Consider the following 27,656-nt stretch of genomic DNA (forward strand, 5'->3'; position numbering starts at 1 on the left):
AGCAAGTTCCTCATCCTACCTAGAGCAAGGCTTGTATTTTGTGAGGATCTTAGCTTAATTATGGCAGTAACTGAGGTGGTTTCTGTTTGAAAATCAGTACTTTACACTTGGATACCTCCACCATGGTGGAAATAATACAAACATAAAAATGGTGGTCCATACTCCAGTAGACTAACATATAAAACCGTGGGTTGATTAATCATATTGCTGTACATTGGAGCTTTACATGCTTGTTTATGTGAATGGCATGCAGATGAAACATGAATAAATGAAAAATAGGCACTCGTAGGAGGCAGTTTTTTATTACAATTCAACTGTGTACATACAATCTGCCTTAGTATGGGGAACAGCTACATAATTATTATGCAGATCCAGATTGATACTCATGTAGCAGAAAAGATCTTTAGATGTTTGTCTGCTGTGAGTATGGATGTGTGTGTGTATGTACAGTGTTGCATTCCACTGAGGGAAACTGCGAGGAGTTGTTTTAGAAATGGGTGGTCAGGAACGAAATTAAGCCAAACGAGGCAAATGTTGTATCTGAGAACCGTTTATTGGTAACGAAAAAAACAAAAAGGAGTTGCGACGGGCGCCTGACATGCTTGAGTAGGCTCTCGGATCGGAGGTCCAGGACCCTGGACAGGGTCACGGTCAGGCGGCAGGGTGGGCTGGATCAGCGCGGCAGGGTTGGATGCAGGCAGCCCAGGCAAGGACGCGGGGGGGAAGCGGCAGGGCGGCCGTCAGGGACAAAGGGAGGCAGGACAGGCGCGAGGGCGAGCAAGAGCCAGCGAGGGCAGGAGAGCCAAAAGGCAGGCTGGGGCCAGGGCAAAGGAGCGAGCAAGCGAGCCAGCCAGTGACGGGACAGCGACAAGCAGCAGCAAGCCCCAGGGAGCAGTGGCAAGTCCGTCAGCAGGCTGAAGCCAAAGCAAAAAAGCAAGTCCCAAAAGCCCCCGGCCAAAAGACAAGTCTTCAAAAAGCTGCAAAAAGCCCCCAAAAGCAAAAACCACCATCTCCGAATCCCCCCAGAGCATCTAGTGGAGTTACCTTTTTTATGCCTTCTGGCTCCTCCCAGAGTCTGGCTGCTGGCAGGAGACCATTGGCGCAGTCCAGTGTCCCACTGCAGTCCATTGGTAGACACCTTTTGCCATCCGATTGGAGAAGGCCCTCTGGGGAGTTCAGTGTCTCCTGCTGACCGCCTGGCCCATGTGAGGTGTTGCTTGGTGAAGTCCTCTCAGAGACAAGGCTTCCTCTAGCTGCCTCCTGCACGTGGCACATGTGCAACCCCTCCCGGATGTGCTCCTGACAATCAGTGTTGAGACAAATCAAAACTAAATTGGCTCCTCATACACAGATAAATAATAATGCTTAAATTAATTTAGAAAAAGTTTCTGAAAATTCTTGAAAAAGAGTGGATGAAAGCACTGATTAAGGGGGTTTTAGAAGTGATGGGAACCTCTTGAAGTAAAATGAGCTTTGCTGTAAGTATGATTGAACACTGCTTTGCTTGTCACTCCTAACATGCATGTGGCTTGCCTGGTAACCATGGCTAAAAGGCATGAAGTCACAGACAACTATTAAAATGTTTAGATTCCTAGCTTGTAAATACTGCATTTCTCACAGAATTGGAGTGAAATCCAGTCTTATGTTTCATGTTCATCCACTTCATATCCATTGGGATGCAGCATTTGTGAAAGAATCAATTATCCATTTGTTAGTCTGTGGAGCTTTACAAATTATACATTAGCAGATTGATTTCTCAGGTTCACCATTGGGGGACTGATTGTATAAGGTGGGTTTATGATAAGTGTCAGGAGAGGAGGAGTTGCCAGAAAGAACACAATTAAAAGAAGCTTTCTGAGTGGCCGTGAATTTACTCCTAATTGAAGAGCTGACTTAATCCATAGTAAGAGCATTTATTTCAAGCATTTTACATTAGGTAATTGATTATCACACGAGGTACATTTGCTGCTAGATATTTGATTTTCCTTTCCTTTAAATTTAGGATTTTGCAAAACCATGTATTTAGATCTCTATGTGCAAGGTGTCTGGTAGCTTTCTCTCCTGCTCCCTAAACTTCTTTTTCATCCATTAAGGTAACATTTTTTTGTTCTATAGTGTCAGCTTGACATTATTGATTTTGAACAGTCAAACTTACTTATGTTGCCCAGAATTCCAAACATGTCTCCATCAGAAAGAAAACTGCAGATAATGGAAATTCAGTGGAAGGTATTTCTTCCTTCTTTGCTGGTACTTCTACAGTGTGTTAAATTCTGAAGCTGTTCTCAGGTAAATCATTTAAGTGTATTTCCATTCCTAACTAACAGGATCCTCCTTATTGCCCGATTTGAATTATGTTGCTTGAGAAATACGTGTATTATTATCATTTATACAGTACTGGAAGTATCATTCTGATCACAAAGTAGTTGTGTGTTTTTACTTGATTGGCCTAATGCTAGGGGTCCTGATTAGGTAAAAAAAAGATTACCCAATGTAGTGCTAGTAAAATAACAAATAGTAGCCTTTTCAACATTTTATATACAGCTGCCTCTGGTTTTATGACATGAGGTTTAAGATTAGATAATCTCTTAACTGAGTGATATTTACATGGATTATATGTTCTAAATTTTAGATTCTTGTACATTTTACAGGTGTTTTCAACACCTATTTGAAATACCTTTAAAACAGTCAACTGACCAAACTCCAGTGCATATCATGGTTCCAACTGTATTAAATAATCAGTCCTTCAAATTATGATGAGTTAGTGACTACCGGTGTCTTCTCTAACCTTGAGTGATTCTTTGTCTTCTGTAGACATGTAAAGGTAGATCTTGCAGGAGGGGCATTTATTCCTTTACTGTAAAATCCAAAGCCTGTTTCCTTTTGTCAGGCAAATAAACTCTTCAGCGGGTTAGCTGGAAAAAGCTTTAAAAAAACTACAAGGGAAAGGCAGTTGAAACTCTGTGCCTGAGTTTTTAACATTTAATAAAAAAATGAAAAACAAAAGCAGGGTGAGGGGGGTGACCCACAATATTATTCGTGTTCTTCCTTTCTGAAATATCAGAATTATCCACGGGGTATTGATAAGGTATAAATGCAAATTAATTCTGAAATGGCAAGTAGCTTTGCTGACTGGCACAGACGTATAGTTAAACAGATGATGATTTTGGAAAGAATTGGAGCTGATTCTAGAAGAAACACTTTGGTTTAGGTAATATATGTACCAATTTTAGCTGTGGTCTTTTCTTTCTCATTTCCGGGATAGTTTGAGGTCTTAAAGAGTTCTCAAACAGCTTTCCAGTGGAACATAGCTCTGGAGTCATAGGCTTGACTGTTATTTAACTCTGAACAAGAAGATTCTGGCATTAGCAGTTCTTCCTGAAACTTCATTTTTAAATGCATGTAATATTCAGCCTGGACTGTTCATGGTCTATCATCACTTTCTGAGCTCCACAGAAAGTTCAGAATTGTAAAGTCAATGAACAGGCTAATAGTCTAGTTTGTGCTAGTTTGACTTGAGTGCTGAAAAAAATTTACTCTGTGTTTGCTTTGCCTTGTGTACGTCATTTCCTATTGAAACTTAGCAGGAGATTTGTGTAAATGAGCAAGTCTCTTTTAGTTGAATTTAGTTGTTTTCCCTGATTGTCATCTCTGTATGGTGTAGACAAAAAGGAAAAAAGTAATAGGAGAAAGAAAAAGTTAATAGCAACTGATAGAGGTGTTGGGCATGCAGAAGGCTTGTAACAAAGTGCTAGTTATATATGCTGTTATGAAATACTGTATCATCAAATTTCTGTTTAACAATAGAACAAGTTTGGAAGTATTGTGCACAATTTTGAATGTGGGAAAAATGCAAATACACTGACAACATTCTAGAATCTTAGAATCATAGACTGTTAAGTGGTTGGAGTGTAAAGATTACGTAGTCCTAATCCCCCCTGCCATGGGCAGGGACACCTCCCCCTAGACCAAGTTGCTCAAGGCCTTACTCAGCCTGGCTTTGAACACTGCCAGGGCTGGGGCATCCACAACCTCTCTGGACAAACTGTTTAGTGTCTCACCACACTCACAGTATATAATTTCTTCTTAATGTCTAAGCTAAATTTCCCCTCTTTCAATTTGTACTTACTACTCCTTGTCCTATCTTTGCAGTTCCTGATGAAGAGTCCCTCTCCAGCTCCCCTGTACGTCCCTTTCACATACTGGAAGTTTGCCATGAGGTCTCCATGCAGCCTTCTCTTCTCCAGGCTGAACAGCCTTGGCTTTCTCAGCCCGTGTTCATAGGGAAGGTGCTCCAATCCTCTTACAAACTTCATGGCCCTCCTCTGGACTTGCTCCAACAGTTCCACATCTTTCTTATGTTGGGGAGACCAGAACTGTGCACAGTATTCCAGGTGGGATCTCATGTGAGCAGAGTAGAGGGGCAGAATCACCTTCTTTGACCTGCTGGCCACACTCCTTGTGATGCAGCCCAGGATTTGATTGGCTTTCTGGGCTGTGAGCACACACAGATGGCTCATGTCGAGTTTTTCATCACTTGTCAGCTCCAAGTCTTTCTCCTCAGGGCTGCTCTCAATCACTTCTCTGCCCAGCCCATTGGTGTGTCTTGGATTGCCGTGACCCGGATGTAGGACCTTGCACTTTGCTTTGTTGAACTTCATGAGGTTTGCTTCAGTCCACATCTCAAGCCTGTCAAGGTCCCTCTGGATGCCATTATCTCTTCTCTCCATCTTGCCAATTGCACCACACAGTCTGGTGTCATCAGTGAACTTGCTGAGGGTGCAGTTGGTCCCACTGTCCATGTCACCAACAAAGATGTTGAACAGTATTGGCCCCAGTATGGACCCCTGAAGTGTTGCTATGATGCAGCCCACTGTGGGGCTGGGGCAGCAAGATGCCAATCAATCTCAGCCCCTCCCTTGGATCGAGTTTCCCAAAGAGGCAGACTCAGAGGGTGGGTTGAGGGGCGGCTCAGAAGCCTAAGATGCACCCTCCCTGGGCGGCACCTGCGTACAAGCCACCTCCCCCAGTTCAGGAAAATTCTCGGTTACTCAGTTGTTCATTGGTTCCCTATTATAACTCCCGCCTCTCGGTTCCCCCAGTGGTTCTTGTTAAATTGTATCCTCCCCCTGGCTTGTAACTCATTGGTTATTTTCCCCTTTTGCCATGGTTTTCAAATTCCCTATAAAACTGAGGACAAGCCTCGGGGAAGGATCCCATCGCATTCCATCCCTTCCGAGCTTGTTCGGGTTGCGAAATTTCTAACAATAAACCTATTAGGAGTCAGACCAGAACAGCCTCTCTCTTCCTTTGTCTCTGAGCTAAAGTGAACTGATACCATCAGCTCCTGCCGTATTCCCTCTGCAAAGAAGCCAGCTAGCTAGCTCAGCCAACAGCTCTTTTCCTGATGCCGAAGTCACTTCTGCGACGGGCAGAAGTAAAGCAGCTGGACTCTCTCTGACCTGGGGCACGCCAGAGCTTGTGCAGCGAGCACAGAACTGCGTTACTGAAGGACACCACTCATCACTGGTCTCCACATGGACAATGATTAGTTGACCAAAACTCTGTGTGTGTGGCTATCCAGTGAGTTCTGTATCCACTGAGTGAGTGGTCCACCCACCAAATTCCTGTCTCTCCAATCTGGAGACAAGGATGTCATGCAGGAGTGTGAAACACTTTGCATTACGTCCAGGTAGACAATGTCAGTTGCTCTGCCCTTGTCCACCAACACTGTAGCTGTGTCACAGAAGGACACCAGATTTGTCAGGCATGATTGTCCGCTTGTAAAACCATCTTGGCTGTTACCAGCCACCTCTTTGTTAGCCAGGTGCCTTAGCATGCTTTCCAGTAGAATCTGCTCAGTGACCTTGCCTGGCACAGAGGGGAGACTGACTGGTCTGTAGTTCCCCGGGTCTTTCATTTTCCCCTTTATAAAAATGGGGTTACATTTCCCTTTTTCTGGTCATCAGAGACTTCACCTGACTGCCATGATTTTTCAAAATGATGGATCGTAGCTCAGCAACTTTGTCTGCTAGCTCCCTCAGGACCCACAGATGAACCTCATTGGGTCCCATGGACTTGGGCACATTCAGGTTCCTTAGATGGTCTCGAACCTGATCCTCTTCTACAGGAGGCTCAGGATCTTTATCCTCCCAGTTCCTGGATCTGCCTTCCTCGACTTGGGTGGCATGGCTGAAGCACTTGCCATTGAAGACAGAGGCACCGAAGTCATTGAGAACCCCAGCCTTCTCTTTGTCCAGGGTAGCCAGGTCTCCCATTTTTTTCAAGCCATTATCCTGTTATTCCACATGATCCCTAGTCTTTCTTTTGTGTGCTACATACCTACAGAAGCCCTTCCTGTTATCCTTAGTATACTGCAGGAGGGGTTTTGCCTTGTGGGCACTGTTAATTATCTGAGTACAATCACACATTTAATCTCCAAAGTATTGCCCTATGGCTTTCAAACCACAGCACAGCAGATAAATTCCATCATCCTGATCCTCGTTTTCAACTTTTATGGGAAGATAGCTTACGTTGTCCACTTTGCCTGGTTTCTACACTTCATTTTTCAGAGTCAAACTTTATCAAAGCCATTTGACAGGAAAATAGGAATAGTGTGGACTGTAGTATTGAGCTGTCAGCTCTTTTGGTGTGTCCTGTTTTGTGTCTTTTTGTCTTGGGTTTTGTTGCAGTAGTGTCTCCAACAAGGCCCATCACACTGGAGTGCTGCCAGATCTGCTGTTGCTGTAATGTCAGCCTGATGGTGGATGTAGGTGCTCGACTAATGAGAGGAACATGACCAGTTGAATGCTGTACCTTAGTGCATGACCTTGTGCCAAGACTGGACTATTGAAAACAGATGTTTTGTCTTTGCAATTGCAAAGTAACAAAAGAAGAGAAGAAACTTAGCGAGAAAGTTGTGGCAATGGCAACTTAGATGCAGCCCAGAACAAAAAACCCATGCCACTTCCATGATAAACTCAGTTAAGCTTTCTATACTTGTTCTTTCAGAGGGCCAGAGATGTTCCTGGTTGTAGAGGGAATGGTGCAAACATGGTGGCTTTTTCCCTATGCCCACCCCTAGACGAAGGCAAAGTCTTCTCTTGCACCTTGATGAGCAAAACAGAAATTTAGAAAGGCATTTTTCAAGGCAAGGCAGGAATAAAAGGACATGCTGGTTATGAAGCTTCTAGAAGTCAGACTGCCAACTGATGTATCTTGCCTTACTCAGCATCCTTCAGTCTTAGAATTAGCCAATCTGTATGTAACATCTGAGAACAGAGCTTTTACAAGGATGTTGGCCACACCATCAGGTTGATGGGCTTGAGCTGTACTCCACTGCTGATACTCCCCTAAATGTGACAGGAGGAGCACAGCTGTGGAATGTGCACCAGCTGCCTGCACTGCTAGTCATGCACTCGCCTCTGATCTTGAAATGTAGCAACTCAGCATAACCACTCTGTGGCCAACGAAAATACTTCTGGAGCACATAAGTTGAGGAAAACTGGTTTAAATTCCTCCTTGCCAGTGAACTTCTTTGCAAACAACACACAGTTGAAAGACCACTTTGTGATAGGCAGTAATTGCAATATTTCCAGGTGCCATTTTGTGGTGAGACCAAGAATTATGTATTCTGCACACAAGAAAGCAGGAAAGCAAAAGGGCAGTGTAATTTTCCCAACTCATCAGGCAACTATAGCAGTGCAGTGTTCAGTTGTTCAATCTTGATTATAAAGAAGCTTCTAGAAAATATGATTTGGGCATATATTATTTTCAAGGTGGACGAGAGGAAAGCTTCCTTTCTCTAAGTTAGAATTTGTTGTGTGTGTGAAAGATTATGGGGGGGAAAACTTTCCAAAGAGTGTGAGAACACCTCTGTTTATCTCCTGTAGATAGCCCATGTGGACAGTGTGTTTTAATATACTTATTATGTACTTTTAATGCAATTCCAACTGCCATAGCATATATAAGGACCTGCGATACTTCAGACACAGTTGGGTAATATCTAATGTGATCCCACAACTCCAGTGTTCTTCCAGTGACACTTTATTTTTACACAAACATATGATGGATTTCTTTTATCATGCTCAGAACCACAGGAGTGATCTAATTTGTGGTTTAATCCATTCAGTGTTTTATGAGCGTAAGAAAAGTTGTTCTTAAAAGTGTGAGAGACTTACCTGTGTGAAGTTCCTTCAGTGATTCTTGAAATGAGCTATTTTTTACAGAGGAAATCAGCATCGTGATGCATAAGAAGTTTCTTGGTACTTGAATATAATTGGATTGAGTTTTGTATCCAAGAGGATATGCATCAGGTTATTCAAATTATGTTGTAAGTTAGTCTGCCGTACCTCAGTTATGAACAGCTGTTTAAGCTAAGTAAACAGTAGCAGATACTGTCTAACTTCTTAGGTAAGAACCAAAAGTATGTTTGGATAGGGAAGGGAAAATTTCTTAAATTGGGGCAGTTTTCAGGCTTTTCTCTGTATTTGTCTAAGAATGAGTAAACCCATGTTGCACTTCAATACCTTCTAGTACTCACATCTGAGAATAGTATTAGAGCCAAAAATGAAACTAAGAGAAGGAATTTGAATAAATAAATAATTACCAGCATAGCCATCAGGCCAAACTAGAAAAGTTTTCAGTTGCCCTGATGCCTGTGTGGTCACCATATTTTATCCAAAGTTTTGGTAGTGGGAATTAATAGCTGCGGTATGCAGGCACAGATGCTTAAGGTCTGGGAGCCTGGGACTTCATGAGAGTTCCAGAGCCCTGAGGCAGGTAACTGCAAAAAGAAAGTAAAAATTTTGGGGTTAGGCAAAAGGCTGGAAAGAAGGCTGTCTTTTGGCTTTGTCACAGAAATACCCACTCTGTGAGGGCTTTTTGATTCGTGCAACTAAACATTGCTCAGCTGCTAACATATAAATCTTTCAAAGTGCAAGGAATGTTAAAGCATGTCATTGGTGATGTAACTTTAAAAGTATTTTTTCTTTATTTTCTTTATTTAGAGCCCAGTAAAGATAAATCAGATCAGCCTGGATGAAAGTGGAGAGCACATGGGTGTTTGCTCAGAAGATGGCAAGGTACAACAAATCTATTTATATATTTGCTGAGGTAACAGGTACTCCCAGTATTACACTAGGATAATTGTGATAACCTGTGGAGTGTATTCCTGCATTTAGCACCACTACTTTGGCCATACATTTTGAGAACTGAGCTCACCTTTGAATACTCAAAATTAAAGTCAAATATATTTTGCACAAATATGCTGTAGGAAAAGTAATTACAAGAATGTCAATAGTGTAACTGCTATTAAGCTGATTAACAGCTGTGACAAGAGGACATGTCAACTTAATCATTACTGCTGTCCCAGTTATACTTCAGTGACTATTCTGCTGTTCCTGCAAGACAGTAGTTTAATGCCTTTCTGCTATAAATCCACAAAATTGGATTTTGTGGGCTTGATTTCTGTGGGTTGGTGGTTTTCATTTTCACACACTTTATGAATGTTTCTCCTGAATTATAGAATCTTTTGATAAACAATCATAGTTTATCAGAAGAATAAAGCGTCTTACAACAGCCACATTAAATAAATGTAAAATCAATGTATGTACAGTTTCCTAAAAAACTGGCACCTACTTCCTTGACTGAGGACATATATCATTTGTGTAGTGTATAACTAACAATTATCAGTGCTTCTCTGGAATGTTGAGCTGTGACATTTAGTGGTTTTGGTGATTGATTTTCCACTTATAAGAATGTCTTTTTGTTTTTTCAGTCGATGACAATATTTTCTAATGTTGGTTTCAATGATAAAATTCTAATACACAGAGTGTATTTAAGCTTCTTTTCTAATATAATGCACATATACAAATGCAGTGCATTAAAAATCATTTAAATAATTTCTCAATATCCAACTTACTCAGGAGAACATTGCTTGCACAGTAGACTTGGGGGAGGAGGAGTGTTGGTAATCCTAATGTTGCATTCAGTAGAAGTTCTTTAAATTAAAATACAATTGGATTTTGCAGTAGGAAAAATGGGGGAAAAGCCCCTTTAGACTGTATGCATTTGGGTTTTTTCATTCCAAATAGTTTTTTTTTTCCCTCAGCAGGCAGCCAGCCAGTTTGTGTATCCAGGCCTTTTAGTTCTGAGAGGTATCTTGATGTCTTGATACAGTAATTGGGATACTAGTGCCTATCAAAGTGCTTGTAGAATTTTACATCCTGTATGAAACAAAAGAGTATCCTATTTGTCTAAGCAAGATAAGGCATGGGTCAGTAATTGTGCAAGCTAGTAAAAATGTTAAACCAGCTAGCATTGCTGGTTTAGGTTTTCATATGGTTTTGGGGAACAAACACTTGCTGTTGCTGTAAGGGCTCCTCAGATGTGACTGTGGATTACTGACTCAAAATACCTATGCTGCAGGGAGACTACAAGCCATATACATGTTTTTGTATACTCAGTTAATATTAAATATACTTATTTAATTTCAGAAATACTGAAAAATCCATAATGCCTACTCTGGTATGGCTCTGTTTGAAAAGACTTCAATACTTTAAATGGCGACTGTCTTCATTTAGTGAAATAGCTATTGTGGGTCCAGTGTGTGACATTACATACTATACAAGGCAGTCAAAAATGTAGTTCTACAGCTACAGGGATGGAGTATCACAAGTACAATATTCAGCATATTTGCATTCATAGAGTCCAGGGACATTGGTGCTTCACCATATTCTACACTTGTCAAAAACTCATCTGGAGATTTGAAAGATGTGGGTATTTTAGAAGTTAGACTTTCCACATGATCCAGAAAAGCTCACGTCTCTGAAATAATCCACTCTTAAAACTGATTAAAATACATACTTGTATGTTGTGCTACTGTATCAGAACATGGCAGATTCCTGGCCAGATAATGTAGCACTTCTAGGTTCTGGTCATAACAAAAGTGTAACTTTACATTCCTTATAGCCCTTTCCTTACTACGGTAGGAGTGTTGATATTGTAAGAAGTTCAAACAGTTGTACAAGTAGTTACAAAGTCTTTATTAACTTGATTAAATACATGAAAGTGGTGAAATCCTTAAAAAGAAAAAAACATGGGAAAAGACCTGTAAAACAGCTTCATTTTCTTAAATCAGTTTTAAATAAAAAATGCAGATGTAATGAAGAGGCCTGGGAATCTTGAGTCAGCTGGATTGATGCAAGTATGTTCTACCAGTTAATGAAGATATGTTCTCTTTTGCGATAAGCAGAGTGCATTTTCACATATCAAAGTGGATCCAATATGATAGAGATGGAAACTATTTGGGAAGGCCTTATGATGAGAACCTCCTCCTCACATCCGTTCTGCTGTCTGATATATTTTAGTTTACTACTTTTTTTTTTTCTGACTCTCAAACTAGATTTGATCTAGCCATATGGACTGGGGGGAGAGCACAGAAGCACAGTACAATTCTCTTCACAGTACAGACCCTCTTCTTGACAGTCAACATCCAGACCTAATGTCAAAACCTGTCACATGTATGTCATACATGTCCAACAAATGCCTTGGGAGCCACTGCAGCTCTTCTGTACTTCACATTTGGTTCTTTAAAAACCTTCCTTTCTAATGAACTCAGCTACAGCTGATCACCACTGGCATGGAAAGGAGCAGAAATCATAACCAGCACCAGCCCTCTAGTTTAGCTGCTGGGTATTGAAATGTCAGGGTGTAAAAGAATTTTGGTGCTCAAATAAATAGAGCAGGAAGCAGACTTGCATCTTCAGAATTGTGGAGATTTTTAGATTAGGTTTTTGTGTTAGTTTTGTCTGTAGTTAATTGTACACTCTCTTGAAAAACCTGGATTTGACTCCTGATTTTGCTAAAGCTCTCATGTCATGACAAAAGAGCAATGTAATTGACACCCTTATTCTGGCTTGTAACTTTTTTTATATGAAGAAATGTAAATTATATTGAAACCCCATGTGCTTGCGTGTTTTAGTGTCATCTCTAATGCCTGTAGCAACATTAATGTTAAGAATATCCATGAAGTATTACATTGATAATTTTTCAAGAAATGTGACTTGTTTTTCTGCCTTTTGATCACTCAAGGTTGGTTATTTCTTCCACACGTGGAAGTAAAGAAGCAGCTAAGTCTGGATTCACTGGAGTGATGGGTTCTGGATATTTAAAACCAGACAGGACTAGCAACATATAGTGGAATCATAAAATCCTTTTTCCAGCTGCCTAAGAGCATCACGAACAGAGTGGGCATGGAAAGTAGAAATAGATAAATCCAATATAGTTTTGTAATAGCAAAAGAATCACTTTCTTTCTGAAGAATATGAGACATTAAGAAGTAATAACTGTTAGATGATGTCCCTAGAGTAAACATGATAACATGTATTTTTTGCAGTTGTTTTTTCCTCTTAGCTCACTCCATTTTGTTTTCATACTTGAAAAGAAATATCATATTGCCATATGCAGTGATATATTAGGAAAATGTTGAAGGTACTGTTGCTGATTTTGATTAATTACTTTTAATTTGAGAGGACTGTTTTGTAATTTTTGAGGATTCTGTTTTCACAGAATTTGCAGTGTTATATTTTAACCATGTATTTTCTTTTTTTTTTCTTTTCCCTTTCTTTTCTGTGTCTTGTTTTCTCTTTCCTGATTCTTATTTTGTGTAGGCTGTTGTATTGAATGTGATATGCCAACTGATGAAAACAAAAGCCCAGAAAGCAAAATCCTCTAGACATCAGCCCAAAGGTTTTCTAGGCTTACAGCCAGGTCCAATTCAAATACAACCCTTTGGCTGGCTTACATAATCACAGCTTTGTGATACATCTCAGTCTCCAAATATTGATTTTTCTAATCCTTTGGAGCAGTAGCTCAGCCCTACAAAGTGCACGCAGAAGTCTTTTTAAAGCGTGTTGTTAGGGGCAGTATATTCACTAATGAGTAATGGACTGAGCTCATAATGCTGCTTAGGAGATGTATCCAGGAGACAAGCTTGAGAGGGAAATGAGGTGGTTTTAGATGTTTTTAACTTCACTGAGGCTGCTGAACTTTGAGCCACTCTAAGGATGTCCTAGTTCCTTGCTGATGGCTTAGTTCCTCTTGTAGTTTCCCTGAAGTTTAATATTTTTACTCTCTCTTCTTGACTGTCTGCAGGAATCTTGTCCTCTGAATTGATCTTTTTAGAGCCATTAAGTCTCACTTGTTGTGGCCCTTTACTGGTATTTACTGACTTCATTCTTCAGGTCTTTCTCGAAAGGGATTTGTATTTTTTTGTTACTACTATTTTTTTATTTTCCCCCGAAGGAATCATGATGAGAAGAAAGAAATAAGGTTAAAGGATCTTTTAGAACTTAAGAGTCCAATGCTGAACATACAGAGCAATAATGAAGGGACTAACCTTCTCCAGAAAATTTTCCAGAAAATAATGAGAGCCTGTCTGAGAGCCTTCTTAAGTAGATTTGCTGTCAGATACATTTCCTCACTGATCGCTCCATGGGATGCTCTTTTTTTCTCCCTTCTTCCAGAGGTGTTTATTCCTTCTGGTATGAGTTTTCAGCAACTTCTGACAGTGGGTGGAAACGTCTTAAAAACATAATGAAAAAGCAAACCAGTTATTATTCTTTGTGTAAATCATAGTTAGTAAATCAGTTACTAAGTCCTGGCCATAAGTCTTCAGCCCCGTTTTATTCCTAAATTCTGCAGGAACTGGGTTGTCAACTGTCTCATCTGAGAATTAGGAAAGGGAATATTGTGTATTAAATGAAGAGAAATGAGTCCAAAAGAGGGTTGTACTTAAAATAATCATGAGAGACCTTATTCTGTAGTCATATAATATGAGTCTAATAATATTTCATAAACACCTGATATCTCTGTACTTGTTCGGAACTAAAGGCAAGGAAACATTTTAGAAATCTGTTAATTCTCTTGACAGTAGAAACTTTTTTTTTTAATTCAGTGTTGAGGCTTCTTCAGATGGATTAATTCTGATAGATATTCTGATTGCCTACGGTTGCAACTCCGTTGCTGACTGTTAAATGTACTAATACCATATAAATGACATAAATGAGAAGGGAGGATTCTTCAGAGAAAGACATTTCCAGTGATCATGGAATAAAACAAAATAGCACTGTATGTGCTTGGGAGGAGGAGAGGATGCCTAGAAATATATGGAACTTGGATTTCAGGGTGGTTTTGCTTTATTGTCACAAATTTCTTTTCTTCTGTAAACCATGTATTGCTTGGAGGGAAAAGAATCCTACCATTCTTTCTCAGAAAGGAAGAATTTTTAATTTATTTTCTCCTGAATGTTATTCTGTTGTTCTTACCATAGTTAGGTTGCTATCTGTTAAACAGATTTCATCAGCCTAAAGCAAAAGGAACTTACAGTTTTTACTGTGATTGTAACAACAAAAATAATATTCACAAAAAATGGTGAGGGAAAATATTCACAAAATACTTTTGTACTGCTGCAAATATTAGAGATTTGTCACAGTAGAAGACCAAGCTGTATCAAATAGCTCTGAATTGTTAATTGTGTCTTCCTTTAGGAAAAAGGATGTCACTGTTAGCATTCAAATGAATCTTCTAGTTGTTAGGTTTTTACTTTCAGTGTTAATTGTTCAGTGTAAATTAGGTAAATACATTTGGTTTTCAATACACTTTTTCAGGTACAAGTGTTTGGATTATATTCAGCAGAAGAGTTTCATGAAACGTTTGACTGTCCTATTAAAGTAAGTGCTTGTTTTAATCTTTAGTAATTGTGGTGGTGGTGTCTTTAATAACAGAAAGGTCACATTCAATCTAACTGAGAGAGAGGAATACCACTTCCTTACAACGTTATTCAAGTCACTAGAAAATAGTTTTCTATCTCAATATAAAAGCTTTTGATCTGGTTAGGTGGAAAGAAAGCCAATCTTGGTTTCGTAAAAAAGTATTTTTGAGTTTTTCAAATACAAAATGGACAGTTAAAGAGAAATTGTCCTGTTTCAGGCATTACTCATCCCAATATATTTCTTTGTAGATTTGTGATACAAATTCTGAGGGTTCTGCTAAATGTGAGGTCAATATTTTGGAACCAGTTCATATCCATTAAACCTGCCTCAAAATAAGGCAATGGGCAATGATATTGATGTATCCTATCTGAAGGGAAAACTTGAGTTTAACTCTGCTTTAGAGAAGTTTGTCTGCCTGGCTGTTGAAAAAAGGACCTCTAGTAGGTGTATGGGAAAATCTAGTACTTTTTAACAAGAAACATTTCTTGCAGGAGAAAAGGTGATGCGCGCAAATGTTTGCGTTTTACTGCTTGGTGTCTTCAATGTTGCAGCTGCTCTTTAGAGCGGGGGGTAAAGGAATGAGATCATTAAGTTTTCACACATGCCAGATGCGACTTGCGTCCTAGTGCCTTTACTGCTCATACAGCTGGATCTCCACACTTGACATGTAACATATAAGGCAAAGAGACTGTGTAAGATACTACACAGTGTTGTCCTCTGACAGGGCTGAGGTATGTGTGCAGGCAGGCCCAGACCAGATTTAATTGGGGTAACTCTTGCTCACAACAGTCCTGTTCTGTTTGGTCCTAATTCTGCTGCCTGCTATACAGAAAAGTAGCTATTCAGTGTAACATGGTCCTTAATGTCACGCTTGTCATACAGCATATAATACGAAGAATTATCTTCTCTTCTAGGAAAAACAAACAGTTGTCTGAAACAACTAGGCTTTACTTCAGAGAAAGAACTCAGCTGTAATACTTGATAATTGACAAACGGTTATGTAGTTTAAAAAGTGATGTGGTGCTTAATGTAAACTCTTATTTAAGCCACAATCCTCTCTTTCCCCCTTCCCCCACCACCCCCAGATTGTTGCTGTTCATCCTCATTTTGTAAGATCCCACTTCAAGCAATTTGTAACAGGAGGAAAAAAGGTAAGTAGTCATAATGAACTTTGGCTACCTTTAAATAGCCTTTTGAAATAGCTCAGAAGGCTTTTAGCACCTAGAACAAAGACTTCTGCTTTTTCCTTCTCTTTGAGCATTGTATTCTAAAGCATTGTTAATTAAAAGTGATTTCAGGGGGAGAGAAAGTGCACTTTTTATGTTAAAAACATGTTGCAACAAGTTGAGATTCAGAGTAGAAATACCATTCTGTCTACATAGCCTGAAAAAAAAGTCATTTATATTTCCTAGGCCAGATTTTCTCTGTTTTAATTTGTTGAAGTGGGAGCAGAAGTTAGACCTTAATTACTGATCTTTTACAAAGCATGTTGATCTTGGGTTACCTGTGGGTGATTTTTTGGGGTGGGGTTTTGTTTGTTTGTTGGGAGTTTTATTTTAAGGAAATAAACCCAAGTATCTTCATCGACTCTTGTCCATGGTGAACAGTTTTGTTGGGTTTTTTTCAAATTAACTAAGGGGAGTTCTTGGTATAGTAGAGCTCACCCCATTCTAAGCACTTGTATCTCTAGGTAGTCTTCTATTTGGATCAGTTGGTGTTTTAAATGTGCATTAAGTGTCTTATTAGTGTAGGCTTCCAAACTGCAGCTGTTTCCAGGTCCTATAAGTACCTTATATCAGATCACATTGCATATTTTCAGTCAAAATATGAAAAGTTTTATTTGGAACAGTTTCTTGAATTCATGGAATTTTCTGTTGCCTTCTGTTACGAATTAAGGCTGAACAATCCTCATAGATGCATCAAACTAAATGCCATTGCTCTCTCTTACCAGCATGTAAGAACTACAGACTTCTAGTGCTGAATACATCTTAATTTTCATTAACAGTTCAATATATTTCAAAGCATAGCTGTGCTTTATTTATTTAAGTGGCGTGTGTGCTTGACAGCTTTTTCTGTCTAGTAAAAGTTGGTGTTGTCCTTAAAATAATGCACAGTCAGTGTGTGTCTGTGTCAGCCACCAGTTTGTGAAGCTTTTTAGTGCTGATAAAAGGGGCATGGAAAGAGAGAAGCACGGAATTAATAGAACGGGGCTCCGTCAGGTGGTAAAAGATCTTGCATTCACCTGATGCCAAACAGAAAAAAACATCAGGGAGTTAACACATTCTCTTTGGTTATCTTTGATTACTTGACAGGTTGTTTTATATTCTGTCCTCTGGGGAATGGTATACTCATTCTTAATACATTCATGCTTTGCTGAGGAACTTTCCTCCTTAGAAAAACTTTAATTGACATCTTAACATAAGATATTTAGCATTGAAACAAATGTCCCTTGACATCTGTAATTTGATTTTATTGGTACACAAAACCAACAAATAAAATCTCTAGCCTTGTGGTAGAAACCTTTCCCCTTCTCTCCTTTCCTCCAAAAGGAGCATACGTACTTTTATAAAAACAACAGCAAAATGCTTTTTGAAAATTCCACCTACTAATATAGCTACTTTTTTTTTCCTGAACATTTACACCTCTCCTTAACTATAAAGTCAAAGAGTAGTATGGAGGCAGCAGGCAACGGGGAGCTGAACACAAGAGTGAGGAGAAGCTGGCTGAAGCATACAGCCTCAGGCTGTGGACCTCACCTCTCTCTCCCTGTGTCTGGAGATTGTGCAGTTGGGGGAGCTCCTTCAGGTCCTCCTGTGGCTCCTGAGGTCTGTGCACTTTTAGCCGTTGCATGTATACAGTGACTTAATCCCTGATAGCTGGTAGTGGTGGGAGGCATGTTGCCTTTGTCCTCATCCACACCAAAGTAAGGGTAACAGTAAGAGTATCCTCATTTTGGATCAAACTTAAGAGAAAAGCTTTGCTTAAAGCTCTCTCATGCTATGCTCCTTGCCTGAGGTGCATTAAAAAAACATAGTGTATATCATGTGAACTCTTAATCCAAAGGCTTGCTGGGTCTATCTTGGTTTTTAGTTTCTGGGAATAGTGACATAATACATATAAGCATTTTTAAAGTTTAGTGGGGGTTTTTGTTTGCTTCTCCTTTATTTTTTTAGAAAAATATTCTTCATAGCAATATAAAATGTGTAAAAAATATACTTTTCCATTCCAAGATCCACTGCAGGGCATCCTGGAAATGTTCTAGAGACAGAAAGGGGGAAAAAAACCCTAGCGACATGCTTCAGGGATACACAGTGCAGGTCCTCAGTTCCCTACACAGGTGGATGTCTGGAACTTGGGTGAATTGGCTGTGTAATACTGGGATTTGCTACGTCTTAGAAGCTCAGCCTGACCTAAAGCTGACTTCAGAGCAGTGCTCCCTGGGGTAACTGGGGTAATCATTGTGAATTGTTGTAAGCTTAACTCTACTGTGCATATGTTTATATGGTTGCTTAACTTTGCTTAAGTAGGCATGTAGAGAAGCTTTTCTCTAAAATTTATAATGAACTAATTAACCTATTTAAATTGTTTGCTTACTAAAACACTAGTTTTTGAAAGAAAATAACTTCTATTAAGATTGAGATAATGTCGCAATGACTGCCACTGACCACTGCCCAGGCTAGCCCCTGCGGTGTGCGACAGGAGTGAGGAGCAGCTGGAGGCTCTCGGCTTTAAAGCTGCTCCTCAGGAGTTCAACTCTGCCCAGGGGAGCTGAAGCTCCAGGCACAGTGGCTGTCAGCAGTCTGGACGAGGGAGAGGATAAAAAGTAGCAAGGAGGCTTGCCACCCAGGATAATCCAAGTTTATTGGAGGCAACCCCCAGGAGGGATGGCTTAACTGGGGACCGATAGAAATCCCTAAGGGAGGGATATGGACGAGGATAGACATTTCCTTGGGCCAATAGCCTCAAGGGGAGGAGGGAAAGGGATCACATGCCCCAATGGGGCATCGAGGTTTAGCGGATTTCCAAAGGGGGAGGTATCTAGAGGGGTAGGGTCTCAGGGGATTGATGGGGACCATATAAGGGTAAATTGGGAGGTTTCAGATGATGGACACTGAACCTTTGGGAACAACAGGAGGGGTTTGGGTGATTGATTGGGAAAGAGCTAGAACAAGGGGAGGAGAACAACCATGTAGGGAGCACCAGGGGAGCGGCTTGGGTCTGGGGTAAACCAACTAGGAATAGGAGTGGGGAAGGTAGGGTTGAATCATTGGGGTACAGAAAACTTATATAAAGGTATCGCATAACCACATCTCCCCTTTTTTCTTTTAAAAATTTTTAAAACTGTCCTGATACTGTCCTTCTGCATCACATATCCATTCTGGCAGAGGTGCGCCTATCTCTTCTCTGTGATCTTCAGCCATCTGTAGGTGGTTCACTTGAGGGGGTGCGATGGTGATAGCCGCAAAATAAAGTCTTTTCAATAAGCTGAACATAAACAAAACTAACAGAATAACAAAAACAATCCAAAGAAAGTCCTTAATAATCGAGGAAGTCCAACCAGAAAGTCCCCACTGGTCTTCTTTCTGGTTGGTGACTTCTAAATTAAAAACAGGATTAGAAATCATTGGCAAGAAAATTAAAACATAAACATGAAAACTCAGGGATAAATAGGGATTTAGGGAAGTCCTGGGGATGGTGATGCCGCTTCCTCCTCCCAGTGCACACATCTACCTGGGGATCTGGGGGTCTCACCGGATGTTTGGGAGTGTAAGGTTTCACCCACTTTTGTGGGATCCACCTTACACCCAGGAGTGTGGACACGCAAGTGTATCCATGACCCCATGTGACCAGTTTGTAAGGTCCCTCAACTCTGCCACTCTCTGGGTCATTAATTAGGACCAGCGGATGTTCTTGCAGAGGGTAGTTGCTGTGTGGGCCAAAGTGTCTTGCCACTGGCGGGTTCATGTTGGTAAAAGAGCAGTTTAGAAAATTGATCACAAAGAGAGCTTTGCTTAGCCGATCCTGTGGGGAAAGCTCTCTACTGGTTGCCCATTGGTGCTTCAGGGTGGTTTTGAGCGTTTGGTGAGCTCGCTCAATCACCGCTTGGCCAGTCGGGGAGTAAGGGATGCCCTTCTTATGTCTTACTCCCCATTCGTCCAGGAACTCCTTGAAAGCCTCGGATCTATATGCGGGGCCATTGTCTGTTTTGATTTCCTTGGGGACCCCCAAGACTGCAAACGCCTGGAGGAGGTGTTTCCTGGCGTGTTCAGCCTTTTCTCCTGCATGGGCAGAGGTGTAGACTGCTCCGAAAAGGTATCTATGCTCACATGAACATATTTTAGTAGGCCGAATTCAGGAAAGTGTGTGACATCAGTCTGCCACACCTCACAGCTAGCCAGCCCTCTGGGGTTCACCCCAGTTCCTAAAGAGGGGAGGGCTGACCACTGGCAATGCGGGCACATATCCACGATGGCCTTCGCCTCACTCCGTGTCAGGTGGAACTGACAGACCAGCCCCGGCACATTTTGGTGGAACATGTGATGGCTCAGTTTCGCCTGCTCGAAAACTTTCGGCATCCTGGCCATCTCTGCGGGGGCAGTGAGGGCATCCGCTCTCTCATTGCCCTTGGCTATCGGGCCTGGCAAATCTGTGTGCGACCTCACGTGCATCACAAAGAATGGGTGCTCTTGGTGGGAGACAAGATATACTAACTTCGAGAGCAATCGGAAGAGATGTTCGTTTGAGACCTCCTTCAAAATAGCATTCTCTGCCCTTGCTACCACTCCTGCAATATAAGCCGAATCTGTTACCAGATTAAATGGTTCAGGGAACCTCTCAAAGGCTCTGACGACTGCGGCCAACTCAGCAATTTGAGGGGAACCCTCAATGTAATCAGTATCTGCCTCCCACTGCTGAGTTTGGGAATTCCTCCGGGTCATGACTGACCTGTGAGATGCCCCGGACGCGTCCATAAAAACTGTCACAGCCTCCAGAGGATGCCTGCTTCTAATATTTTTTGGGAGTAGAACAAACTGTTCCTGGAATAATTTGTGAGCAGGAGCGTGGACAGAAATCTGTCCTGTGTAGCTATCTAAAGCTATTTGAAGGGTCTCAGTCTCAGCTAATAGCTGTTCAAACATCTCTTTGGTCAGTTTGGCGGGGGACAGTTTGTCCTTCTCCAAACGGACTGGCAAGTGGATGCATGAGAAGTCACACCCAGCCAATTCTCGAAGCCTCGCCTGAGCCTTCCGGATCAACTGGGCCATCAGTTCCTGGGCCTTTGTGATTGTTTTGGACCTGGTATTGCTCAGAAACACCCACTCGATGATGAGGAGAGGGTCCTTCTGGCTCCGGTCCCACTGGAATATGAGCCCGTTGAGGTGGGGCAACTTTCCCATGACAATGAATTTGAAGGGCAGTTCCAATTTGCAACGATGCGCCTGCCTCTTACGCATCTTAACCTCTGCCTTTTCCAAGGCAGCCCTTGCCTCTGGGGTCAAGGTCCTAGGAGAACTCAGTTCCTCCTTACCTTTCAACAAGTTGAAAAGGGGGGCTAGGTCTTCGGTGGTAATCCCTAGCCAGGGCCTGATCCATCCTAAAGTACCACACAGTGAGTGGAGGTCCGCCAGTGTTTGGGGATCACTTTTAATGGCCAATTTTTGAGGAACAATGGTCCTCTTAGGGATCTCCAACCCCAGATATCTCCAAGGGGGCATCTTTTGAACTTTGTCTTCCTGGAGAGTGAATCCAGCAGATGTCAAAACATTGACGATTTGGTCAAGGGTGTCTTGAAGCACATGGTCATTGGGGGCGCACACTAGCACATCATCCATATAATGTAGGATGATGGCTTCCCTCATGGTGGCACGGATCGGGGACAGTAATGAGGCGATGTACCACTGGCAGATGGTAGGGGAGTTCTTCATGCCCTGGGGAAGAACTCACCAGTGGTACCGCTTCATTGGGGCTTCTCAGTTGGTGGAGGGAACTGAAAAGGCAAACCGTGGAGCATCAACAGGGTCCAGAGGAATTTTGAAAAAACAGTCTTTAATATCAATTACAGCCAAATTCCAATTTTGGGGGAGCATTGCTGGGGAAGGCATCCTTGGTTGAAGGGGCCCCATGTCCACAATGACTTTATTTATTTCCTGAAGGTTGTGGAGGAGTCTCCACTTGTCCTTCCCCGGCTTCCTGATGACAAAAAGTGGAGAATTCCAAGGGCTAAAAGTTGGCTCGATGTTTCCAAGAGCCAGCTGCTCTTCCACGAGTTCGGTGAGCGCCTTCCATTTCTTTCTAGCGGCCACTGATCCACCCATACCGGAGAACCAGTTGTCCAGTCTAGTTTTTGAGTGGGGTGCTCCATAGTGGCCGCAATTAAAAATCCCGAGGGGTTTTCGGGATCTCTAATCTAACCCCCCATTGGGACATGGCGTCCCGTCCCCATAGGGGCGCCTGGTAATCAGTCAGGAATGGGCGTAAAGAAGCCAATTTCCCATCCGGTCCCTCAATTTGTACAATGCTCTTTGATATTTGTGCCAATTTGGTCCCTCCGATACCCTGGATTCTTCCTGCCACGGGTTGCAATTCCCAATGTGATGGCCATTCCCCGCGGGGAATGATCGTGACATCTGCCCCGTGTCCAAACAGATGGAGTCCTTGCCTTGCCGGACATTGCAATATATGATGGGTTTGTTTTCTCCCACCACTTCTGCCCAGTAGACACTTGGCGTTTTGTGGTCTACTGGGATTCCCGCTGGTATGGGGATAGCCTGGGAGATGACTTGCCCCTTGGCCAAATAGAAGGGCGGGTTGATGCACCGTGCCACCAGCTGAAGTCATGCCAGGTCATTCGTGAGAATGGCCAGGCACACTTCTAGCTCTTGAGGTGTGTGCTTAGTGTCTCCGATGGCCATGTACTTATAGCTTCCCCCTGAAGGCACCATCCTCCTTCCAGTGGTTCCACTGCAACTACCGTCCACTGGTCCGATGTAAGCAGGTGGTCCGTCGCTGTCTTCAGAGACAGTGGTGGTTGAGGGCGCCAGGTTTTGTCAGGGTTCCGTGCTGTAGAGGGAAACCCCCTGAAACAGTCACATCTGGTAATTTTGTCGTGTCCAGTTATTGTTGTTTCCCCCCCTTTCCCCACAGGCCCTGCCTCATTTTTGTCCCCACGCGAGGTAAGGACCGCGCTGTGCGCCTAGTTTTTTTTTTGGCACAACGTTGGGCACCGATGGTGGTGGCGCTCTTCCCCCCCTTTCCCTTGCCACATCTGCCGCTCTTTTGGGGCAGAATCTCGCGAGGTGCCCCACCCCCTGGCAATAAAAACATATCATCCCTGGAGTTCCCCCTTTTTGCTGTTGTCTCATCTGCGTCGGTCTCAGGGGCGCCTGTGGGGGAGCTGGCTGGTGGGTGGCCAGAGCCACAGGTGGAACCGATCTTCTTGGTGGTGGAGGCCTTACGTCCATGGTGGTGGCTTTCTTAATGCAGGCCTCCACGAGTGCAGGGAGTGTTGGCTCGGGGTACACTGGCAGCCCGGCGATCACCCTCTTGCCTGCCTCGTTGGCATTCGCCTTAGCCACCTCGAGGATGATCGTCGGGTGCATCATTTGATCCTCAACCTGCCTCTCCACCTGTGCTCTGATTTTATCAACAAATTCGATGAATGATTCATTGGGGACCTGTTTTATGTTAATATAACTTTTTGGGGATTCTGCATCAGTCGCAGGGAGGGAAAGGAATGCCTTCTCTGCTGCCCCCATGACCCTTACAAGAACGGCCTTAGGTAAGATACGGGCCTATTCTCCGGGTTCTCTCCAGTCCCCCTCGCCACACAGGTGGTTGAATGTTAAAGCTGATTGGTCGGCATCAACAGCCGTATCTCTGCATCTGCAAAGCTCAATGAGGAATGCCTGTAAGGACCGTTTCCATGTCTGCTCCCACAACAGGTATTTGATCGGGGTTAACAGACATGTAAACAAGTCCTTAATGTCCCAAGGGACAAGCTCATTTGATGAAAAAGTGGCCTTAAGAAGGCCTTTAAAGTATTCGCTTTTCCAGCCAAACTCCCTTTGGGCTTTGCAGAGCTCCTTTTTATTCTGGTAGGAGAAAGGCTTCCATCCTCGGAGGCCTCCTCCTACCCCACTATAGATAACAGGTGCGGCATGGTAGACTGGTCCCAGTTCCAGGTTCCGGGCCCCAGGCCCAACACATCCGGCTCCGATGTCATGGGAACCGGATGTTAGAGCGTGGGAACCGGAAGTGGGGAGGCAGGGTCAACAGAGAAGTGGGAGGGAACAGGGGCAATGCCGGCTTCCTCCCCGGAAAAGGCGGACCAGTCATGAAGCACCTCCCACGAGGGAGGAGGAAGGGGCTCAGGGTCTTGGGAAAAGGGGTATGGTAAGGGACAGGGAAGAAGTTTGGGCAGAGGAAGGGAAGAGAAGGAGTTTAAGGGAAAGGAATTACGGGGAGGAGAAGCACAAGGGGGGGTCAGACCACGCGGTCCCCTCCATCTTGAGCTCCTCAGGAGCCATTTTGAGGGTTCGGGACCGATAGGAGCGAGGGACTAGGAGATGGATAGGGTGACGGTAACGGGGTTTGGGAACAACAAGAAGGACGAGGGGAAGGATAGGGAGACGCTCGGGAGAACCGGGGAGATCAGGAGGGACATGGAGATGGACAGGGAGAACAAGTGGAATCAGGGGTGGATGGGTCTGAACTGGGGATATTAAATCTAACAACTTTGGGAGACGGAACTAGGGTAGAGGGTTTGAGGATAGAAGTCTTGGCCGGCAGGCCCTGCCGACCAAGACCAGGGGACTGGGGGGTTCGCGAGGAGCCAGGGAGACTGGCACCACTGTGGCTACCCTGCGTTACACGGGTTGCTCCTCGGGAACCACCCAGCAAGGGACTAGGGGAAGGGGTAGAGGTGTGAGGAAGAACAGGGGAAGAACTGGGGGGCTCTTTTTCCATTCCCAACCTCTCTCTCACTGTTATCCGAATTAAAACATACAAGGGAATAGATTTGGCACCTGGGTGTCCCCCTTGTTCACTTTTTGGGTGAGCGTCGCTCCCACAACATTCCAGAAGGGGAGCGAGGTCACATCTCCTGGGGACACCCGGGGGAAATGGAAAAAGAGCCAACAAACAAATTTCTTTAACAACCCCTTTTTGAACTTTTCCCCCCCTCCCTCCAGGAGTCCCACAACTGGGAAATAAAATCCTTGCTGCTGTGCTGACAAACATGCGCCCATATTTGAAAAATCCGAGAAACACAAAACTGATAAAACTGGGGGCCAACCACTCTCAAAAAATAAAACTGTCAGCACAGCACTTACCCCTGCCTACAGTAAAACGAAAACTTAACATAAAAGGAAGGGTCTGGGAGCACTCAGGGGTTCACACACACTCACCCCTCCACACAAAGGGGACACCCCTCCACACACACTATGGCCCCACTCTGATCCCCTGGCCAACAGGGATACTCACCACTTGCTCCTCTGGACAAAGGTGCTGTAGGCAGGGTCTCTCTCCCTGGACACGATCCCTCCGGCGCTGAGGGACTACCGTGTCCGTCCCCGGGAGCGCCACCCGACAGAAATGGGTCTGCTCCCACCAGGGTGCTGACGTGCCAATGGATCTCCGAAAACGATCCTTTCCATGGGGTCTCGGACCCTCAGGGAGGCCCCACATTGGGCGCCAACTGTCGCAATGACCGCCACTGACCACTGCCCAGGCTAGCTCCTGCGGTATGTGACAGGAGTGGGGAGCAGCCGGAGGCTCTCGGCTTTAAAGTTCTCCTCAGGAGTTCAACTCTGCCCAGGGGAGCTGAAGCTCCAGGCACAGTGGCTGTCAGCAGTCTGGACGAGGGAGAGGATAAAAAGTAGCAAGGAGGCTTGCCACCCAGGATAATCCAAGTTTATTGGAGGCAACCCCCAGGAGACAAAAGCCTCCAGCAGCTCCAGGGAACCTCTTATAAAAGGAGGTGTTACAATGGGGATGGCTTAACTGGGGACCGATAGAAATCCCTAAGGGAGGGATATGGACGAGGATAGACATTTCCTTGGGCCAGTAGCCTCAAGGGGAGAAGGGAAAGGGATCACATGCCCCAATGGGGCATCGAGGTTTAGCGGATTTCCAAAGGGGGAGGTATCTAGAGGGGTAGGGTCTCAGGGGATTGATGGGGACCATATAAGGGTAAATTGGGAGGTTTCAGATGATGGACACTGAACCTTTGGGAACAACAGGAGGGGTTTGGGTGATTGATTGGGAAAGAGCTAGAACAAGGGGAGGAGAACAACCATGTAGGGAGCACCAGGGGAGCGGCTTGGGTCTGGGGTAAACCAACTAGGAATAGGAGTGGGGAAGGTAGGGTTGAACCATTGGGGTACAGAAAACTTATATAAAGGTATCGCATCACCACAAGATAATGTCATTGCCTTCTGTTCTGGTTGGAAAAACCTACTTCACACATTTTTTTTAGTGAATGAATATTATATGTGCCTAGAAATAAGACAGGTACTGTGGAAATTGACACTATTGCAGTGAGAAGCAGTAGGTACCATACTAAAAGAAGGTGCTTCCCTATCCCCTTCCTGATCTCTGCAATTAACCATAGCTCCATTGTGCAGATTTGGCAGATGATGGTAACCCTGAAATGATGATACTGTATATTGTAAATAACAGGGCATTTCTCTCCAAAGCAGACAATAGAGCTTCAAAGCAAGGGAAAAGACAAATACTGTGCTATTGAAGGCCATAACCTTCTACCTTTTAAAAAAGGGTCTAATCTCAAAAAATAACAGGGTAAAAGCCAACTAAATGAGGGTGGTAAAGCTGAAAACAAGGTGTTCTTGATTTAACTGTTAGAGTGCTGGTCTTTCCCAATACATCAACTAAATGAACATTATTGTGAAGTTCAAGTACCCATTATGTCGTGAGGGTTAAAAAAACAGAACTAACAAAGAAGACTGAAGATTATTTCAGTTCCAAAGTCAAGATATCAGTTACTGTGTCTTATGTAACGATAACTTAGGAGAGCAAGACAAGTTGAGATTCCTCTCTCGGCAGAGACATCATCCCTATTAACATCAGTAACTAGACACAAAGGTTTTTGTAGTGAAATTCTTAGGAGAGTGAGTTCTCTGAAATGATTGAGTCACTCTGCTGAATGTGTGCTAATGAAGAGGTTTTTTGAGGCTTCTCTGGCTAGCATGGTAGTGGGGACCCAGCACAAATTAAGCAAATGTATTCTGAATTATAGGAGTAGAGTATTGCATATCATAAAGGATACGAAATATTCAAAAGGAATGGGTCTCCTCATTTGCCTAGGACATAGGATTTGTATAATAAGTATTGATTTGCATATCCAATCTGAACCATTTTAAGGGCTAGAGAACCAAAATAAAACTGCAGATTTACCCTGTGACTGTCAACAGTCTCATCTCTATATATCTATCTGTGTCTGTATCTATATAATATATTCATGGGTTTTTTAATACATACATATGTGTGTGTTTGTGTGTGCATATATATATATTTTGGAAATATATTAATATATATAAAAACATTTTTTAATATTGTATGTGTTTCTTTTGCTGGAGAAGATACATTATAAGAACTGGTTTTTGAATACAGGTGTGCCTGATCATGTTTGTCCCATTTATCCTCCCAGGATTAACATTTAAACACATCAGTGCTGATGTTTAAAAGTAAGACTCTTTTTTTCTTTGTCTTTTATAAAAGCAGGGAGAACTTAGTGTTACCTGGGGCAAATTTCTCATTTTAAAAAGAAAAAAAACCCCTATTTCAATGTCAGAATCCTACCCTGGACCCATGGTACCTTCTACCTGAGATGCAAAACAAGACAGTCTAAATTTCTTTCCACACCAG

General features: G+C 43.0%; 1 protein-coding gene across 2 annotated transcripts in view; it reads left to right on the forward strand.

The window, feature by feature from the left end:
• VPS41 (VPS41 subunit of HOPS complex) overlaps window positions 1–27,656 on the forward strand; it is a 122,543-nt gene that overhangs the window by 38,767 nt on the left and 56,120 nt on the right. For both annotated transcript variants that reach the window (XM_069007822.1, XM_069007821.1), the window contains exons 5-7: window positions 9,006–9,080; window positions 14,667–14,729; window positions 15,857–15,922. In XM_069007822.1, the coding sequence (XP_068863923.1) occupies window positions 9,006–9,080; window positions 14,667–14,729; window positions 15,857–15,922 (204 nt within the window). The remainder of the gene's footprint in view (window positions 1–9,005; window positions 9,081–14,666; window positions 14,730–15,856; window positions 15,923–27,656) is intronic.

The sequence above is a fragment of the Aphelocoma coerulescens genome, chromosome 2 (genome assembly GCF_041296385.1).
Source record: "Aphelocoma coerulescens isolate FSJ_1873_10779 chromosome 2, UR_Acoe_1.0, whole genome shotgun sequence".
In the NCBI taxonomy this organism is placed as follows: Eukaryota; Metazoa; Chordata; class Aves; order Passeriformes; family Corvidae; genus Aphelocoma; species Aphelocoma coerulescens.